The sequence below is a fragment of the Nesoenas mayeri genome, assembly GCF_963082525.1.
Source record: "Nesoenas mayeri genome assembly, chromosome: 11".
Classification (NCBI taxonomy): Eukaryota; Metazoa; Chordata; class Aves; order Columbiformes; family Columbidae; genus Nesoenas; species Nesoenas mayeri.
Genome location: NC_137563.1, coordinates 2,707,578 through 2,728,524, shown reverse-complemented (window position 1 = coordinate 2,728,524; position 20,947 = coordinate 2,707,578). Strand labels below are relative to the sequence as shown.

At 40.4% G+C, this 20,947-nt stretch overlaps 2 protein-coding genes and 1 long non-coding RNA gene across 3 annotated transcripts; 1 reads left to right on the top strand and 2 right to left on the bottom strand.

Annotated features, from left to right (window-relative positions):
- Positions 1 to 2,306: 2,306 nt before the first annotated feature.
- LOC308044542 (normal mucosa of esophagus-specific gene 1 protein) lies at positions 2,307 to 6,503 on the bottom strand. Its single transcript, XM_080351287.1, has 5 exons — positions 6,441 to 6,503; positions 6,305 to 6,365; positions 5,950 to 6,038; positions 5,112 to 5,172; positions 2,307 to 4,865 (listed from the first exon to the last, which is right to left on the bottom strand). The coding sequence occupies exons 2-5, from the start codon at positions 6,344 to 6,346 to the stop codon at positions 4,797 to 4,799; spliced, it is 261 nt and encodes an 86-aa protein (XP_080207413.1). The 5' UTR covers positions 6,347 to 6,365; positions 6,441 to 6,503; the 3' UTR covers positions 2,307 to 4,796.
- Positions 6,504 to 8,332: 1,829 nt separating this feature from the next.
- Positions 8,333 to 15,254, bottom strand: AFG2B (AFG2 AAA ATPase homolog B). Its single transcript, XM_080351282.1, has 8 exons — positions 14,028 to 15,254; positions 12,836 to 13,021; positions 11,495 to 11,653; positions 10,887 to 11,096; positions 10,279 to 10,506; positions 10,032 to 10,166; positions 9,209 to 9,334; positions 8,333 to 8,553 (listed from the first exon to the last, which is right to left on the bottom strand). The coding sequence occupies exons 1-8, from the start codon at positions 15,102 to 15,104 to the stop codon at positions 8,401 to 8,403; spliced, it is 2,274 nt and encodes a 757-aa protein (XP_080207408.1). The 5' UTR covers positions 15,105 to 15,254; the 3' UTR covers positions 8,333 to 8,400.
- Positions 15,255 to 16,839: 1,585 nt separating this feature from the next.
- LOC308044437 lies at positions 16,840 to 20,231 on the top strand. The gene is made up of 3 exons (XR_013922616.1): positions 16,840 to 16,899; positions 17,391 to 17,493; positions 19,626 to 20,231. It is a non-coding gene; the product is annotated as an uncharacterized lncRNA (long non-coding RNA).
- The last annotated feature ends 716 nt before the right edge of the window (positions 20,232 to 20,947 follow it).

Below are 20,947 nucleotides of genomic sequence, written 5' to 3'. Positions count from 1 at the left end.
AGAAACACCATCACAAAGATGACTGGCTTTATCTTAAAAACATCGCATCATGAAGCCTGAATTATTTATACAGAATACTTTTTAGGAAAAAGTGATGAAATGTGGTGAAATCTTGGCCCGGAGAAGCAGAAAGGGTCTTGTCACATCTGAATCCCAACACCGAGGTGCAGCCGCAGCAGGAGGCCCAGCACCACACATGGGCTGACTCCAGCCCTTGCTGTCACCGGCTGTGACACAATTCGGACGGTTCCTCGGGAGCCACACACACAGCCCGGCCAGGACACCGGCTGCTGTGTCCCAGCCCCTGCGGACAAGCAGCAGCCCAAGGAGCGGAGGGCGGCCGTGAGCGAGGGACAGCTCAGCACCACCTGAACCAGGGGCCACGGCCACAGCGCCTGCCTGATGCGCTGGGCCAGACCTTACAAGTCTTAACACAAAACCAACACCAAACCAAAATGCCTGTGCATGCTCCCATTGCTAATAGATGAGGGGTTGTTAAAATGTATTTCCTAGACTGGCAGCAGCAATCAGTATCGGACTGATAACTCAAAGTCCAGACAAATTATTTCCAGGACTCTCACTTGCTAACACAGCTCCAGAGAGGTTTAAACTCTGCCATCCCCTAACGCCTCAGTTGGTTTTGTTACAGCTCCCTCATTTGCTACACAAATCTTTTACCTCGCACACTGTTGAATTACAGGATGTCAGGGGTTGGAAGGGACCTCAAAAGCTCATCCAGCCCAATTCCCCCGCCGGAGCAGGAACGCCCAGGTGAGGAGCAGCACATCACCACGGGAGGGGAGCTCAGCTCCAACCACGCGTCTGGAAACCAATGTCACAAAACCCAGAGCTGGAGCTTGGCTTTGTACCTGTTTTTTTGGCAGGAGAGGCCTTGTCCCCACTCTAGTCACCAGATGGGCCGGTGACCTGACAGCGATGCCCGGGAGGACTCAGCCCCTCAGCTCCTGGGGTGTGAGGGAGCGTCCTCTGGCAGGTTCCTCAGCACCATCCAGGGAGAAATGGAGCCCAGGCCTAAGAAAAGCGTCCCCCACCCATGGAGGGAAACGGCATGGGCGGGACCCCACAGGCGCGGAGGGAGCTGTTAATGGTGGTGGGGCAGCTTGTTACTCATAATGGCTTCATTTCTCACAGGTGTTGGGCTCTCCCTGTTGGATGAGGAGCCGCACGTCCCTCCTGAGCCCTGCAGAAGCACTCTCCGTCACCATTAAGAGAATGTACACATAACGAGGTTATCAAAAGGTAATTTAAATCCTTTGGTCACCAGGTCAAGGTACAGCACGAATGGTGCTGGTGTAGCTTCCCCTGCAGGGCGCTGCCAAGGTGTGTGATCTCTGATCGGGGTGAGGTGCTGCAGGAGAATGGCTGTTGGACCAGATGCCGGCCTGACTTGGAGCTCCCCTTTGGGTGCCATTAGCACTCATGGCGGCTTCACCTGTTGTGGGCAAACAGCCCCTGCTCTCTGCGCACAGCAGCACCCGAGGGTCAATAGTTACTCAGTCCAAATGCAGTGCCTGAGACCACTTTCTCGCTAATGCCTTTTTTTTAAAATTCTATTTCAGTTACACTTTCAGGGAATCTCGTTATCAGATGCGCTCCCCGTACAGCAGGGATGTGCTGCACAGCGAGAACTTCAGCCAGAGAATCAGAACTGTGCTGAGCAGTACGGCCGTGTTTGTTTAATCTGAAAGCTTTCTTGGGAAACATCCAACACCAAATATTGGCCAGATCCAGTGAATGACTCCTGTTTGTTTTCTAGAGTTAGTCCTAGGGCCAGCCGCCCTCTGTGCAGAGACAGATGACAGCTGCAGGATGAACAATTTCCTCTGATTGCACCAGGGCCCTCTGCTAAGTTACTGTATTCTACAGAAACCACACGCGCCAATGAAGTGACTAGATAGTACAGTATTATACTAATAGCATCTTGCAGCAGAAAAATGTAGAGGGTAGGGGACATCAGATAGAGAAATGCTGACACCAGGGCTGTCATATGCAAAGAAAGCCAAGTAAAAAACCCAACAGAGCTCTTGGACAAATGCAGATCTTGTTATCATCATGATTAAGGCCTTGAAGTACTATCGTAATAACAAAAATTAGTAATTAAATAATAATTGCAGAAAGCAATCTTTTATTCTTCTGTTCTTCCAGACAAATAGACTATTTATCTGTCACCTGCAGTTAGAAAAGCATGACCCTAGATTCTAATGATGCATTTCTAATGATGATTAGAACAATTTAAAAACATTTCTAGTGGGTTTTAATCTATATTTGAAACTCTTAACAAGCAGTGAGCATTTTAAGTAAATTTTGTAATTAACATGAAAAGTTGGAAGTGATATAGTTCCATGGAAAAGTACTAGACTGAGTAAAGGCAGCGATTGTTAAAAAAAATAAATCAAAACCAACAACAGGAGTAGAAAACAAAATATAAAGAACAGAATGAAGAGATGGAAGAACATTTTTACATTTATCTCAACAGCCCCTAAATTGTCCATGGAATAGAAAGTCATGGGCTTGTGAAACACGGGACATGGAAGTCTTATTTTTCTCATAAAAGTCAGCTTGTAAAATTCAGCCAATTAAATCTTTACTGTCTTAACTCTGATGTCTGTAGAATAAGGAAAGAAATTGCATATTACTTTATTGATTTGTGTTGAGTAGTTGGGGGGAGGTCACTTTTGGTGTGCTCTGCTTACAAGCAAAAAACCAACCAAACCCTCATCTGTGCAGGAGACAGAATATTTTTAGGGACAGTCTGACAACACACAAAATAGTTCCAAGAACTTTAACAATATTCATCATCTTTTTGAAGTGCAGAAAAATATTTTGATTTCTCACATGTGAATACCCTCACCACTAATCAATATTTTAAAAAAATACAACCTAACCAAGCAGAACATTCTATTACCTTTGCTATTATGCTTCCACCCAGGATGAAAGAAGCAACAACCTGTGACTGATGGCAGTTACACTGCCTAATGTGCTACTGGAAGACACCACTAAAAAGCAGTTAGGTACAAAAAATACCTTAAAATTACTTACATTTATTTCCCTAATGTTGATAGATACTAAGGCATAGTATTTACAGACCATACAAGTGATTTACTCAAGAACTCATTTAATTCATTAATCAACTCAGAACACAGCACTTCTTGTTTTGTTTGATATAGTCCAGTAAAAATATGCAAATACAGAATATATTTTAAAATGTTTTTATTAAAATACTTAAAACTTGTATTCCTAAGAGCACTGGATTTTTGTGGTTATATGCTATCAAATCATCTTGTAATGTCATTCCATAAAATGAACGCTAAGAATGGATTCCGAAGTCTTGTAGTTCCTCTCACTCTTAAACAGAAATGCTGCTGAGTCATCCTTACTTGATAAATATTTACGCATTTGCACACAAGTATGGGATTGTGTGGTTATTTTTCTTAGCATCTATAAATCTGAACAAAACATAAAGCTTCTGAAGCCAAGCTACCTTAAAATTCAGGAGACAGCTCTACGCAAGTTTTGTCTTTGCTGCAGCAGGGTAACATAAACCACTTCACTATTGCTCACAGGGACTTTTTCCCATCAGCAGTTGTTTCACTTTTGCTTTCTTCCTCACAGAAAGTCATATGCATTCTGAGCATCAGTTGTGAAAGAAACTGTATAATATATTGTGAAACTGCTTGGAAGGGGACACGTACAGAAAATATCCACAAAAGACTGCTCTACCATTGGATGCACATATTGCCTCATTAATTTACTGGAGGTTCGCACATTACATTCTTTTCCCAGCGAACCTATAAGAAAACATGTGGATGCTTAAAAAGGAACTGTCTTTTCATAGAGTCATTCCTAATTTTAATCTTTCTCTTTGTTAAAGCAGATGTCCCTAATACCACATATCTAGAAATGCTTAAAAAATATTGTTAACTGTGCAGTAAATTTGAGCTTGCACATTAACTTCCTTGGACAAGAAGAAATTAACGTTATGTAATTAGCTTTGGATAATCTAAGTTTCCTAACTCTAGTAACTTCTCCTAAATTTAAATACAAACTCTTTGAATACAACAGAAATCTCATTTCCAATTCTCTTTTAGCTGTGTTTACGCTTATGCTCTAATGTTGCAGTCTCAAACGGAGCCTTAAATAACCTATTGGACTCCTTGGTGAGGTGGGCACACGTTTTAGTATTAGCAGTAGAACATCAGCTTTAACTGAAATTGCCATTCAATCTAACATAGAGAACGAATGCAAGTATACTTTATGACCACATATGTTGCCATACAAAGACATCCTCTGGCTGTGATGACTTTTTGGTCTGTATACAGCATTGAAATACAGTATAGAGAGGGAGAAGATCAGTAATCTCCATTTAGAAAGCCTCTTAGGTAATCTCCATTTATGGAATTCACATGGGAAGTTGTAAAACTTTTAAAGATATTTAATTTAAAATATATAAAATTACAAAATTAATGTTTTTTTGAGAAAAATAAAACTCTACAAATAGTGCGGACGCCTTTTCCATCTATAATCGCTGTCTGAATATTCAGCATCTAACACCAAATGCCTACTGAAAATGAATATTTGAGACCGACTTTTGGACTGTGTGGATGTGTATGCCAACTTCTAAGGCAACATGAAACTCCTCATACAGAGTCCAAAAAATGCAGGGAGACCCTAAAAATGTAGCAGAAGCATTTCCGCACACTGATTTCAGTAGTCAAGTTTGTGCAGAAGTGATTCCACTAGATTCATAGGGTACCTTTTTGGGCAACAGAAACTTGTCACTTCGTAAGCTTTTTGACATTTTCCAGCTCTTCTATAGGTTTCCATTTCTGATGGACTGTTAGTAGCTGGAAGAAATTCAAAGGAAAATATGAAAGAAATCAGCAAAATCCCAGTGAGCATTTATTCCACTCCCACCCCTGCCCGTATCTTATATCAATTTATGGGTGAAGAAGGATTTCTAGTAGCTTTACATTTTCCTTTCAGAAGTAACCAAAAAAAGCAACTGATGACATATTTAACAATTTGCTGAAAAAAATCACTTGGATATTAAATGAGCAATAATGCCAAATAATTTTATTTGTACAAATTACCTTCTGAGGCTTGGTAGGATCGACACTTTCCCATGGTTCTGGATTGCCACTCTTGTTAATGCTTTAAGAAAAGAGAAATCAAAACAGGTACTATGTTAGGGTGTGATCTTGCATACATTTTTCTCGTATGAGCAGTCTGTCAATCAGTACAACTATTCATGTAAGTACTTCCCTGAAACACAAGTTTAAAGGTTTGCACATTTCTGTTTGAAATTCTGGGGAGGAATCAATGAGGGCTTGCTTTATTTGCAGCTTCCGAAGCACCAAAAAAGCCAACATTCTTCAAGTATAGTGTGTTATCTTAAGGGAAGCAAGCTGAAAAATCAAAACTGAATAAAGATGCACAGAAAAGTAAGTAGATTCTTACTCTGGCAGCTAAATTGTCTATTCCAATTACTTAAATACAAAAATTCCCAAAAGCTTGAAGAGTATGGGACTTAGCACCGATTACTAGCCAAGCTATCAAAATATTAACTTATTGTAAGTTCCTATTATCAAATGCTGTTCTTTATATACAAGTCAATAGCCTGGTTGCAACATATCTGCATGTTGTCTACCTATCAGATTATTCGAAAAATCTTCATAGAACATTTAAAACCTACTACACCTAAAGCAAAGAAGAAATATAATCTATTAAATCAAAAGCTAGGAAATAATTTGGACTACGCTCCAAATTATTTTTTTTCAGTATTTACAATCTGCAGATAACTTAGTTGTTAGTAGCAGCCTGGAACAACCACATGGGTTCTTTTTTTGTTGGTGCAAAACATGATGGTCAAATACCTCTGTTGAAAAAAGCAGCTTAGGGTAAACTCCAAGCAATAAGTATTTTGCTTACATCACATCAGATTTGCTGAATAGGGAATAGGCACAAAAAGCAAGTGCCCCAGCTGCTGCAGAGGACACTATTCCAACCAGGGGAATGAGCTGAAAGACATAAAACAGAGAGAAGCGTTTAAGAACTAGTGCCCTGGCTACAGAGCCATGAATAGGAGGAGAAAGAGTTACAAGGAATTAAGGTACAATTACTTGCCAAGGTGTACTACCTCTACATTACTGTTTATACCAGCTCGCTTGTAACACATGAATTTCAGATTACGCGCATCCCTTGCCCTCCTCTATCAGGTGTTCATCACTAAACGGGTACCTGCTACAGGCAGCAGGCACAGAACCAACACCTCTAGCAAACTTACTTCTTTTTTTGTTTTTAGTATGTGGAAGAAGCTCGAGTTCATCCTCGCTGCGGCTGCGGACCTGCAACAAAGAGCTCCCTGTTAGCGGGACCCCCGGCTGCGAGACCCGGGGGAGAAGGCACAACGCCTCCAGTACCTGGCAGAGCAGAGAAGCACCGGCAGCGCTGCCAACAGGCACCAGCGCAGGAGGTACGTGCTCTCCCCGTTATATACGCCCAGCAACGCCCGAACGCTTTGGCTGCGCTCCAAACCGCCTGGGCACAACGATCGCGCAACGCCCCACGCAACGCGCCCCCCAGCGGTGGGAGCCGCCCGCGGGCAGCAGCGCCGCCCTCCGGCCCTCGGCGGCAGGCGCGGGGGAGCGGAGCGAGGAGCTGCCGGGGGTGCGGGGTCTGCGCGTCCCGCCTTCCTTCCGCAGCTCTTCTCGTTCGTGCATCACTCCAACCTTCCCGCTCCACGTCTCCTTTGTCTTCTTGTTTGTCCCCTTCTGCAGACAGTTGCCTGAAGAACAGCGTATCCAGGCAAACGCACGGGTAACACCCTGGGTGCCTCTTGGTAGGGCTTGGCACACGTAGTGACCAAACCAAGAGCCCCATTTCAGTCCATCCCCTTCTCTTTCAAGAAAAGCTTAGCCCTGGCCCAGGTTCCCACCACCCCGTCTGAGAAAAACTCCTACCAGGGCCAGGCTGGAGGTACACAGTGCCAGCAGACTCCTGTCAATCTGTTTCTCCCTCTGGCCCACGGGAAAGAAGCGTGAGGAAGAAGTTGCTTTTGCTGCATGCTCTGCTGGCCCCCTGTAGCAAGGAGAGGACGTGACAGGGCAGAATTAGCTCTTCTGGTCCTTTTAGGGAGCGAGTGCCTACGGTAAGCAGCATCACCTTTTAAACAAAGAAGTTCGCAGCATTTCACTGTCCTAACAACTTCCAACTCTCAAATAGTGGAAAGCAAAACAAAGAGTTACCTGGAAGGTTTTCACACTTTACCTCTCACTTTATCTTTGGGTATTTGGGAAACTCAGTGGCACTAGTGTACCTGTTACCAGCAATAAAGCAGCACAACGGCCCTTCGTTAGGAAGTGGTGATCAAAGCCACCGAGCTGTAGGACAGTCATATCTGAACCCCTTCCCACGTTACACTGGCTTCTACCACTGCCCTTTGCCCTCTACGATCACCAACTGCCTTGGAACTTCCTTTTGTGATCCACCTCACTGTAAACTGTACCGCAGTGCAGTCCCTAGTGTTCCTGTTATGAGGAGAAAAAATATTTTAATGTGTTTATAACTTAAGAACCTCGGCTGAAATAAGAAACTATCTTTGACAGTGGAGTATTTAGTTCACAAGCAATTTCCTTTGACCTATCTGTGTATTTTAATGATACACGAAAATATATTATCAAAGAATGGTTGGGTGGGAAGACTAATTCTGTAGAAACTCTTATAAAGCAAACTCCCTTCTCTAAAGACGAAATCATTGTATTATTTGATTACAGACTTAGTATCTGCTTACTCAATCCAAATGTTTGTACAGTAAGCAGCAGCCAATCTAAAATTATTCAAAAAAACCCAAGACTCCCAAACTTAGGACAAGCTATTAAGCACTGACCACCCTTTCACTGCCAATATATACTGGAATCTGCTTCTAAGAAAAGAAGGCTGTAGATTCACACATATAGAACACCCTACATTTTACATAGCATGGGATTTACTTCCTCATATTAAAAAAACAGAAAAGCCTTCAGAATGTTAAGATATTCACTGTCCTTTGGAGACTTCACGTTCTAAATTAAAAATCCTTAATATGCCAGTGTTTGTACTGAAAACTATGAAAATCAACAGTAACACTAAAGCTGTTCCACAGTGCTTTATCCCAGTATCCCAATTACTCATTTCATCAGGTAGAAACCTAGCTAAAGGAAACAATATTTTTATTTATTCCCTATTATTGATATCACAGATTTTTCACAAATGAAATTTTACTGTATTTCATACACACTGAAAACTACAGTAAGTACAATATCAAAAAGCAGGGAAGATGCAAGCCAGTGCAGTCTTCATAATATATTGAAAAATACCTAATGCCACATCACTCCTTTTGATTCAAGAAGCTAATACTTGATTATAGAATTTTTCATAAAATTCCAAGTCTTTTATGTTTATGGATGGTTTTACAGTCCTCAATGATTTTACAAAATGCTCGTGTTTTACGACAGTTGCTTCAAGTCCATTCTCTTGCAATGCCAACAAAGCAGCCTGAAAGGAAAAAAGAGACATAACCTTGAAGTGCTTATCGTGTTTTCATTTCCAAAGAAGTTATTTTAAGTATTCTAAAATATTTCAAGTGAAATCAAATTTTAGGTAAAGCATCTGAAGACAGCATTGTATAATTTATGGTTAGTTAACAACAGATAAACATTATATAGGATTACTGTAACTTTTTCATTCACTTTTTTGTGTGGATTAGACCACATATCCTTGCTCACTTATATATTTGGATTTTCCTCCCAGTCTTCTCTCTTTTGTATAACTCAACTACTTGCAAACTTCTCAAGTTTCTTCTCTCTAGCCTTGACAGCACATGCTAATTGCAGCTAAAAATGCTACAGTTGCTTGCAGTATACTAGAACACAATTCATCTAGATGGCTGCTTGGTTTAGAAAGGGCCATGTGAAACAAAGGGCACCACAGTTCCTTAACTTCTAGTAAATTATCACAGAAAGCCTTTATTCTTATGTAGCTCTTTTATTTAAAGAACTAACCCTTGTTCACTCTCTTTATATTTTCATTACAAACTGTGGAGGAATCCATACTACAGATGGCTTGGAAACATCTAGGAGTTAGTGCTCTTTTTTCACTGGAAGGTTTAATTTACAGGTTATTTCACAGAATAACCATGAATATTTCTTACCTCCTTGCATAGATTTTCAATATCAGCTCCAGAGAAGAGGTCTGTCAGGACTGCCACATCGTCTAATGACACATCGGTATCTAATGGAATTTTCTCTGTGCAGATTTTCAAAATGGAAAGCCTTCCCTGTAAGTCGGTACATATTATATAAGAAAACAAAAGCAAACAAACCAATAATTAATTCCTCTCCAAAGCAGTACAAAATCTGAAACTAGAACTAAGCAAAGTCCAGAAGAATACCCAAACCAAAACTACATGGTTTTGGTGGAAGAGTAAATAAAATGCTATTAGTTGAGATAATCATAAAAGTAAGTATTAGCTCAAAGTCTGTTATTCACAGTTACTTATTACTTCATGAAAACACAGTATTTTAGACCGAAAAGTCCACATTTGGCCTGCTTTGGGGCAATGTTTTTTTGAGTGGAGGGCAGGGGGGTGGGTAGCTCAAGAGAAGGAGCTACACGGCCCTTAAGAACAGGGCACAATAATTATTTGAAGCAAGGACAGACAAATTGTTATGGTACTTCCTACACTACAGCTTGATTTTGTAAATACAGAATTATTCCAGATTTTGTCTGTTTTCTATATGCAATAATGTAACTACGTACAACAATTAAAATGTTACTGGTGTTTGAATTACAAATTTAATATAATTATTCCTTTTTAAACTTCATTGTACCTTGAGTTTGGTGACTGATCTTCAATGAATCATCCATCAATTATTTTATATTATAGGAATATGCTTCCTTTGCTCTTAAAGTAAAGTATGCTGGCAATTAATATCTCTCCATTTAAAGCCACATGTGGATTTGCAATACATCACCTTCAGATCTGGAGGTGGAATGTAGATCACCTTGTCCAGCCTTCCAGGACGCAATAAGGCATCATCCAACATATCTGGTCTATTTGTTGCAGCAACTACCATGAAATCTTTGTTCAAACTTTCCTGAAACTCTAGCTGAGTATGAGATGACAGAAACAAATTAGTGCAACACGGTTAAGAGAAGTATTTTTGAAACAACTGGACAGCATTTATGATTCTTCCTATATGGAAGAGGGAACATAATTACCTTTCTTTCCTCATCACTTTGCTCTTGACATTGACCCTCAGGCTGTAGTTTGCTTCCTCTTCTTTCTGTGACTTTCAGCCCAATACCATCCAACTCATTGAGAAGAACAGAAAGAACTCGCTCTGAGACACCATGGGCAGTTTTGCAGCGTGACCGAGATCCCAAGATAGAATCAATCTCATCTAGGAATATAATTGCTGGAGTATTTGCTCTTGCTTGGCGAAAAACCTTTTTTTTTTAATTAACAAAGTAAAATGTCAATATGCACATTCTATGAGCTACGGTGAAAACACCTGTTTACATATACTCTGTATTTTACTTACTTAACTTTAAAGATACATTCATAAAGATTAACAAGAGCCATTCTGGCTCACGTTTACTATAGGCAAATTCTCCTTATTTAAACTCTTAAGCAAGCTGAAAACAAAATGGTAGAAATACTTTCAAAGTTTAAAACAGGTAAAATTTTAGGGCTAGATTATCAGTTTATGAGAATGTGAATCTGTAAGCCATTTCTATTTAATAATCAGATGAGAGCTTTAACTATCATATTCTCAATAACAAAATTTAGGTTTACTTTACAAAAATCAAGCAAAAATAAACCATACCTGAGACAAAATCTTCTCTGAATCTCCAACATAAGGTGAGAAAAGGTCAGCGCCACTTACAGAGAGAAAGGAGCAGTGACAACTTGTGGCCACAGCCCTCACCAGTGTGGTTTTGGCACACCCTGATGGCCCATAGAGGAGAATACCCTTTGGATGAGACAGGCCCATCCTAGCAAAGGCCTGAGGAAATTTCATAGGCCACTCAATACTCTGTCAACACACAAAAAAAGGAATGAAGCTCTTAGTAATGAAACTAGAGGTCATAGGCAATCAATAAAATTGCTGAGCATGTTATTTCCTCTTGTGGTACAAACATTAATTTGAAATCAGAGAATACTCATTTCACGCAATGCCCCCCTTGTTAAAGTTTCCTCTCAAACAGAAAGGTAACCCTGAGAGATGACACGCAAGGGCTGCTGACAGATTCAGGAATGAACAAACTTTCTGGCTTATTTAACTGTTTTTCAGCTACTGGAGAACATGCTAATTTTCCCATGACATTACACTTCATTTCATTATATTCATTTCTATAACGTGGCATACAGAATACCTCAGAGGACATAGTTATTAAAAACTACCTGTTCATCTAAATGTATTTCATACGTTACCTGTTTTAACTTTAATTTGACATCTTCAAGACCACCGATTTGCTCCCAAGTGACAGGTTTACACTCTGTTAGTCCAATTGCATTTCGAAAAGAGGACGGTTGAATTTTTTTAAAAGCTTCTTGGAAATCTGCGATATTAATCATCATTTCAGTTGAATCCTGGAGAAACCCAGATAAAGCATATTAACAATATTATTACATAATAACTGGTCATATGTTATATGACCTTTTCAATGGCATGTTTTTGTACAGGAAAATGATAGTTCCATTACACACTGATCTGCCAAATCAAATGGTTTCTAGTTTCAGGGTTACTACATACCAATTCCTAGATTCTTCTGAATACAAATAAAAATGTTCTAATATCCATTTTTACCACATACTGGAGAAAGTAAGGTACTTTATATCAAACAGGCTAGAAAATACAATTATTAAACTAAAGATGCAATGACAGAAGTAAGATGTATTTTACAAAGGAGCTTGCAGTTCTTAAAGCAGATAGGCCATCTACTTATTCATTATCTTCATTTGTTCATCTATTTCTTTCCAGGATACCAGGCTCAAATGATTTTGTTTATTACTTTCAGTATTTGTAAGGTATCTGGAGGAGATGGAAGTTGTAGAAATATGATGTCCTCTTCTCTCTATCCCCGAGAGAAGACAGAGGGTTCTACCATTTTCCGTAGATGCTCTGACTCAGGAAATGTTGCAGATCTGGCTTTAAACTTCTGTTCAGCCATTCCAGATTAAAAGCAACAGCAAACATATACTTCACAATTCTTGCAAAAGTCAGAATAGAAAGCTATTAAGAAATACCAATTCTCTAATTCCACATATATAATATCTAAGAAGTTAAATTCCTGCACAATGGGCAGTTTTATACCTTGTGTCTATAACGTTTATCCAGTCATACAAACCAAATGATAATAATTATTATCGCTAGCACTTATATACTTAAGTGTCAACCTAAACTTTAATTTGCAGTTATTATTACGAAGTAGAATTCTAAATCACTGATAGCTTCAAAAGAGAGCTTTGGTGGACATTATAGTTTAGTTCGATGAAAAAGACTAACATCTCTGCTTTGCACAATCCTAAAAACACGAGAATAACAACTTTCTGCAAAGCTTTTCATTCAGAAAGGAGAAAAGTCTTTTCAGGTGGAAACCGAAAGGACCAGCAAAATAGCATATTTATACTTATAACACACTTGGTGTTTTTTAGTATTTTAATTTGTGAGTTCTTCCACTTGTTCAGCTTTGCAAGTAAAGCCAAGTATTAATGAGGAAAGGGCAGCACATATCGTCAATTACATTATTGTTGACTAATCTGCAACCATACCAAAGAGCTGCGGAACACAGCCTGCATGGCAGCTTCTCTGCAGAGTGCTGTAAGGTCAGCTCCGACGTACCCAGTTGTCATTTCTGCCAGTTTAACCAAATCAACGTCTGTAGAAATCGGCATATTAGATGTAAGCAACTGCAGGATAGATCTTCTTTGTGTAAGTGTTGGTGTCCCAATAATCACCTAAACCAAATACAGTAAACAAAAATTTTAAGTAGATATTTTACTATGTTCCTTTGAATTTATAGACCTAGGCAAGCAAGTTTGGCTCTGCTTTATACTGCTTACTGAAGACTTACATGTACTTGCACCGTAACTAAAACATTTTGCAAGAAACTTATTAGCAGTGCTATACAAATGATAAATATTGAAAACACCTTTTACTTGGTCTTACTTTCAAAGTGAACAGTGCTTGTATAAACAGTTGTACATAAGACTCTGCCAGCTTGCACCCGTTAAATCCTATTTTAAGGTAATTTCAACATAACACAAATAATAATTGTCTCGCATAACAAGAGCTGACTTAGATTCATCCAAAAGAAAAAAAAAAGTCAATTACATAAACATTTATACATTATTAAAAACCTGGTAAAATAGTGCCATAAAACATATCTCAATAATCTAGAAATTCAGGAAAATAATAATTGTGAGCATCAGAAAACTTGACCAAACTGGATGACCCAGGAGTGTGTTTAGCCAGCAAAATAAACAATACAAGCACAAGCATTGTACGTTGCTTAACTACATGTGTTCTTTCTTTGACCATTAGGCCAGCAGAAGTTTTCCAGAGTAAACCCAGTCTCTGCTACTGAAAGCTGAACAGAATTTTTGACACAGCAGGTGTCACAATCCAGGATTTAAATGAGAGAAATCTAAGTCTGTAACGCCAAGCATCCGTAAGCAAAATAAAACCTTCAGGAACAGGTCCATGTCTTTATGATAAAGAAGCATAAAGACTCCTCTTTTCCACTTTCAAGTATTTGGAGCTCTGTGTTGGCTGAGTAAAACATGCTCCCTACCTTACCCAAGCTGCAGCAATACGAAGAAAGAAACAGACCACACATTTCAAGCCTGCAGAATCCCACTATTAAACATGATCAGTAGACGCTAAAAAAAAATTACTAACGGTGCTCTGCTCCATGTCAAAAGGGAAAGGAAAAAGACTGTGTGAAAACCAGGGTTTGCTTACCTCTCTGTCAAATCTGCCAGGTCGTCTCAGCGCAGGGTCTAAGGCATCAGGCCTGTTTGTTGCTGCTATAATGACCATCTTTGCCTCGCTACCTACACCATCCAGTAGCGTTAGCAGCTGCGCAACAATACGATCTTCAGGAGCATTGTTTGAACTTCCTCGCTTTGGGCATAAAGAGTCAATTTCGTCAATGAAGAGAATGGTTGGGCCTTCATGTGACATTTCTCTGCCCTTTTCAAAGACTCTTCGCAAATTCTCTTCGCTTTCTCCTGGTCTCGAACCATACAGGGCTGGGCCACTGATGCAGAGCAGATACGCACCCACTTCTCTTGCTACCGCCTTCACCATCAGAGTTTTGCCTACACCCGGGGGGCCTATTAGTAGCACCCCATTAGGGACAGAAAGCCCCAGCTTCTTAAAAGTCTTTGGAAAGCGGAAAGGCAGATCAATCATTTCTTTCAAAGACTTTTCCACATTATCTAGTCCTGCAACAGAAGTTTTTGCAGAGTCTTCTGATAAGCGTTTGTACCATTCAAAAGTGACCACCTCCTTAATTTTTATGCTTGTTTGGTGGGTTATCAGTCCGGCTTCATCTGTTACAGGGTCTACAGACAGTATTTCAATACGCACCACGGGGTTTTCGAGATTTGGGGGGACAGTAACAACATAACGAAGCGAAACATAAACATTTCTTAGCAGTTCTCTGATCGTCTCCTGCAACACTGCTCTGGGAGTCGATTTTTTCAGTGCAGTGCTCTTCAGGACCACTTTCACAGTCACCTTTTGTAAGGGGCGAGCGGTCAGAAGCTCTAGCTGGCCGAGCCCCAGCGTGAGGCCCCTCACGTCCCGGGCGCTGACCCCCGCGGTGCTGCAGGTCAGGTCAGCCTGCACGAACCCGTCCGCCAAGTCGTGCCGGGGCCACGCCGTGCACAGACAGCAGCCGCTGGGCAGGGAGATCCGCAGCGGAGCGCCCAGCCGGGCGCCCAGCAAGGACAGAGTGGCAGGTCCGACCCTGCACCTCTGGGTGCCTTCATCTCCCGGGTCCAGCGGGAGCAGCTTCAAGGCTGCCGCCTCCATCGCGGGCTTGGGCGGAGTTCCCTCCGCTGGAGAGGGCGACGACCCCCTGCTCTGCGCGGCCCCGTCCAGCTTCTTACTCACCCCGCCTCGCCCTCCCGCTCCGCCAGGCCCCCGTGGTCCCCCCGGGGGTCCCCGCCCGCTCCGGAGCCGCTCCGGAGCCGCTCGCGCGCACCCGCCGCGCGTCCCGGCGGCCACTGCGCCCCGCGCACATGCGCCATAGCGGAGCACGCGCAGTGTGAAGGAGCGCGCTCAGCGGAGCGGCGGCCGCGGCCTCCCCTCACGTTCCCGCCTCAGCCGCCCCTGAGGGCGTTCCTGTCAGAACCGGCGAACCGCTGTTTGTGAGGTGAACGCGGTCTCCTAGTGACGGGCTGGCCAGCTAGAAGCCGTCTCTCGCCTCCTTGTACTCTCTTCCCACAGGCGAAATGGGTTGATCTCCCTCGTTGCCACTCGGCTTGTTCTCCACAGAGCTGGTACTGGCGGGCTCGCTCGCCTCCCTCTTTCCTCTCCCTCAGCCCGTCTCCTCAGCGTCTCCCGCTTGTCGAGTTGGCGCTTCCTAAACATGTTGCCAAAAGCTGGGCTTCCTCTTTCCCTTGTCTGCTGTCAGCGCCTCCCCTGGCTCAGGGTGGCACCTTGTTCACCAGCGGCTGGGGTTGGTTCAACTGTAGACACTGGTTAAGAAAAAACAAGTGAGGAGCCACAGAGTTGACTTGAGAAGCTGCTGATATAAGTAATTAGGACAGATATTTATTCAACAATTGGTGAAACTGTAGTAATGTGTTGCTCTGACAAATGCTCAGTCCGCTTTTAAGAAAAATTAATTGTGTAACTTTCTGGTCCGCCCACTTCTTTGATTATGCCATGAACTGTGCAGTACCATCATAAAAACCTCCCAGGAGATCCGCCAGCATTGTGGGATACAAAACAGAACCATGATCTATAAAATGTAGCGTGTGCACAATTTTATTCTTGCAAGTGGCTTCATAGTACATGAAGTTACACATGTACTGCATACATACAGGCTTAATTTGAGACCACATATCGATGAGAATTAGGATCTCAAATACATGAGGGCAGACAGAGCTGTGCTCACAGAGAACGCAGAGGGTGGTTTACAGCATGATGATGAACGACTCAGCAGGTACTTTAAATGACTCTGGATGGGAAGCATAAAGAAATCTTTTTCATGGTGTCCCACTTAATCACTTAATTCCATTACTGAACCAAGGGCTGTACACCAAATATTTTAGTAAGTCACGTCAACAAAAGCAGGCAGTGTTAACAGGGCCAGTTCAGGTAATTTTAAATGCTGAGTAGGAAACCAGAAGAAAGGTGTAGGGCTGAGCAGCGTGAAAACCAGCAAGCCTTCTCCTTATGCCTAATTATGTGCCAAAGGGCTTATGTTCTATTTCCTTTCAATTCATGACAAAATTTTCTCCTTTCAGTGCTTCTTTTGTGCTCATTTTCTCCTGGATATCTACTGAATGTTTCTTTTCATAGCACATTTTTGTACTGCACATGTATGCAAATGCTTATATGGAACATGCAGACTTTTTAGGTATTTAGTGTGGGACACACTAATGACTGTCCAGGTAATGTACAGACAAAAGGTTATAAGGAGCTTGCATTCCAGGAAGGATAACATATTTTCAAGCCAATGTCTTATAAACACATTCTCTTGTTTTATTTCTTTCCCTCAAAGGTTCTCGTAAACATGTGTGCCCTTGAATATGGACTTGATTAAACAGAAAACATACTCTGTTTAAAATGGCAGACTTGCATTTCAGAGCTCCAAACTGTAAGTGTTAGACCCTCTGTTTGGTTTTAAAAGGTTGTATTTAGGAAAGAAAAGTATGGAAAAGTGCATATTTGAAATGAGCTGTGTGGTTTATGTTCATATATAAACTTCTTTGTTTAACAGACTTATTGTAGCATCTCAAAAATCTGATTTCTTCTGAGAAGGAAAGTGCCTGCTGATACATACTGATTTTTTGAAAGTGTGCAGGATTGGATTTTTTTGAGCAAACTGTGGGATCAAGACCTTATTTATGTATTTTAATAGAAAACATCAATGAGAGACATTGCCCTGGTTTGGAACACATACCTGTTAACAGCCGTGCTCCTGTATAATTTATAGACCCCCAAATTAACAGTGACAAAATGTCAAAGAAGTATTCCACCAAGAATACAGTTTAAACTGTCAAAAATTAAAATAATGTTTTAAACAGTTTTCTTACCATTCACTAGATGGCAGCTGATCTTCAAGAATGGCTTCATGTCTCCTTTCAGATCTGGTAATTTGAAGGGAGCAGTCATCAGTTCTTGGAGAAATCAAACATTGTCCAGTGTTGTCTTCACTCTGTTTCTAATATGAAACTGAAAAACCAGCACAGTGAGTGTTCAAATAATTTTCAGCTTCATTACTGTTTCAGCTTTTTCATGTTGGCTTTGTTGCTGTTTATTTCTGGAGAAGAATGTTTCTTTATTCTTTGCTTTCATATTTAGAGGGCCACATTAACGTATTTTTAAGGTGTATAGACAGTACTCTAATAATATTCTAAAAATAAAAAATAATATTTATGTATTTCTTTTGTATATACATATTGGATTTTAGTATAATAAAATAATTTTCAAAATTTCCAATGATTATAGCTGACAAAATAAAAATATCTGTGTCTTGTTACAATAACTGCCCGCATATCAAGTAAAGAAGATATTAAGCTAATCACATTTTTGGTAAGTTTAACTATGTCTAGTATCAGAACTGAAATTTTTATTTAAAACTGTCAAATTAACAGTGTCTAACATAGTCTTTTTTTAATGGTAAATGGATTTGAAAATGTGCTGTTATTGTCTATTAATCAAATAGAATTTTCAAGAATTCTCCTTAGCCTTGATAGGAATTTCCCTGGTGTTTTCCGGAAGTTTTCCTTCCTTGCTTTGTAGGGAATTCTGCCAATGCTTTCTAGGAATGGTCTATTTTCTACTTTCTAGGGATTTCCTGAGTGTATTCTAGGAATTTGCCTGGTGATCCAGCATATTCCCCATGCTTTCTAGGAATCCCGTCTGTGCTTTCTAGAAGAAGGAATTCTCTCTGGGCTTTGTAGGAACATTCCTACATCCCAGGAATTACTCAGAACTATCTAAGGATTCTGCACAAGCTGCCTAGGAATCCTTGCCATGCCTGCTTGAAGACCTGGTTGAGCAGGAGCAAAACCTAAAGTACTTGGGTATTAAGATAGTTGTTCAGTAGATCTGTTTTCCCACCCAGATCTTAGCTTGGAAAATGTTTAACACTTCTTTTTTCCCCACACTTCCTCCATGCCACAGCTATGTGTTGTACTATTTTTTCTTCTTTCCTCTGGATCAGGCAGATACTATTTTTTTTTTCCTTTTCCAGGTTTTATAATAGCTCATGTTGCTTCAGAACGACTATAACACTTCTTGACACACAGAGTGATCAAGTCAGACCCTCATTTAGACAGATTTTTAGAGGAGGACTGTATGTATCAAGTCTTAACTTGAAAACTTCAGCTAAGATAATGTAATTCACATTTTTTATTGATAAGAGATCAATAAAAGACATTGATCGGCAAACAAATATTTGTAATATAGGGATAGCACAACATACTGAACCAGAAGATAATGAAAGTAATCAAAAATAAGTTGTATGTAGAACACCTGTATTACCCTAGCTAGCATCACCTGCACTCATGTTGTCATTTTTTCAGGTGCTTGCTTTGCTTAATCCATTAGTCAGTATACCATTGGCTTCTGGTAATCATTTTTTATATTTTGATTCAGTGCTGTAAGGAGAAGAATCTTTTGTCCTTATTTGAAGTATTTTTTTTTAAATTTGAAATCCATTTTCTCTGGAGACAGTAGAATTAGATAAATGCATTACCAGTTAATCCAGTTGTGTTAGCTTAGGAAACAATTTGCTTTTAGGAAGGGAAGCTCAGTGGTTAATGATGTTGGGAAGGCTTTGTTGGGTTTGTTTTTGTTTTCTTTTGCTTCCTTGTCCCCGCCCCACCTTTCAAAACCCATCAAAACTCAGAGTCCCCTGGCAGACCTTAATTATCCTGATCACCTGGGGCCACTACCAACACTTCTGCTCATGAGCTCTATTTAAGTCCAGGTCTGGGCCTTTACTCTGGGATGGCCTGAGTTGTATTGAAGGTGTGTTGGTCATCTGAGCTAGCTATGGTCCTTGTTGACTTTCTGGCTTGTCTGTGGACCTGTCTTGTTACCACAGGCTTTTCTGCTGGCCTGGACTCCTCGCTATTGTTCTTGGGTTGGGTACTGTGGGTAAGACCTTTTTCATAGTGTTGCTAACATCTCAATGGTATGTAGCAAGGAGTACTTTGGAATTATTCTTTAAGAATACGGATTTTCTTGTTTGGGAACTGTCTCAGTTACCTGTAATGTTTAATATTTCATTGTCTGAAATTCTGAAACAGTAGAATGATGCTATGTTCCATTATTTAGTACATTTTCTAAGGGCTTTGTTTCTTACTTCCACAGGTTGCCAGGGTCTGTTTCTGTGAAAAATAACTTGATGCAATTATGCCTTGCAGACAAAAAAATTTAGGTAAGTTCTTTCCCATAAGTGATTTTTGTGTAGGGTGAAGAAATACTGTGTCTCCAATTTCAATTACTGGATAGTAAGCAGCTAATCTTTTTCTGATATATATATTTGCATTAAAAATGGATAAACTGTTTTATTAAACAATATACTGGCTGAAAATGCTAATGAAGGTTCTGTTTGGTTTCACAGAAATGTCCTGCTGGAAAAAATATTATGTAATTGCCTGGAAATTAAGTTATAAATTACTTCCCTCAGTCTTAGTTTGTTGGTTCATACAGGAGCATATTAAAACACCTGCTTGAACACTCCTAAACTGAATAAGATTAAACAAAACTTTCTTCATATTTGTGTTAAGGTCACACCTAGTCACAAGTATAGTTGTTTAAAGGTAGTTATGTTAATTCACAGCAGTCTATTATTAAGAGTTGAGAACGCAAATCTATTAAGCTGGCATTTCTGCTGTGTATGCTTACCCTGGAAATGTGGCCATAGCTGCTCACTGCAGGAAGCAAATCAAGCATGCTGTTTAGAAAGAAACAGAAACCAAAACCCCCAAGTGGCCTAATTGTGGGAGCTATGTGAGCACCTTCATCTTCCTGAGACAACTGAGGTCTTGGCGTTACCTAAGAAATGCTGATTATGCTAGAAAATCTGACTTCAACTTAGTACCAGTAATTTGGTACAGATATACCACATGCAGTGGTAATTCTTGAATTCTGTTAATTAAACTATTGTGTTCTGAACTGAGTACAATGTATTTGTCTTTTCTACTATACCAATTGTCTTTCAGGCATCAAATACATTACAGTATTAATAGAAGTCATCTGTGTTCCTTAAGAAGAACAAATGACAGTCTAAGTAGAAAGGGACCAAGACAGCAAAGAAAGGTCAGGCATCTTGGAATAAGTTCCACAAGGGTGTTATAAAGAAGGAAAGGCAGTATAAAGGGAAAAGCAGGAGTTATTTGAACAAAAACCTGCAATTTTTCTGTCCTTACAGTGATGCATGTATTAATAGGAGTGTGAATGATTCTACAGATACTATCAGGTTGTTATACATCAGAATAACTGTATGTTTTATTCACACTTATGCACATCTCTTGTGCTTTAGCTGAAGAGAAATTTTCAAAACTCTTTGAAGAGACAGTCAATCCAACTGCTGGTAGGAGCAATTGTCTTTGATTAGTATAATAGTTTTACCCTCTGCATTTGGGAGGAGTCTTATGCCTTCAGCATTCTTCTTGCCTAAAACAAAGATC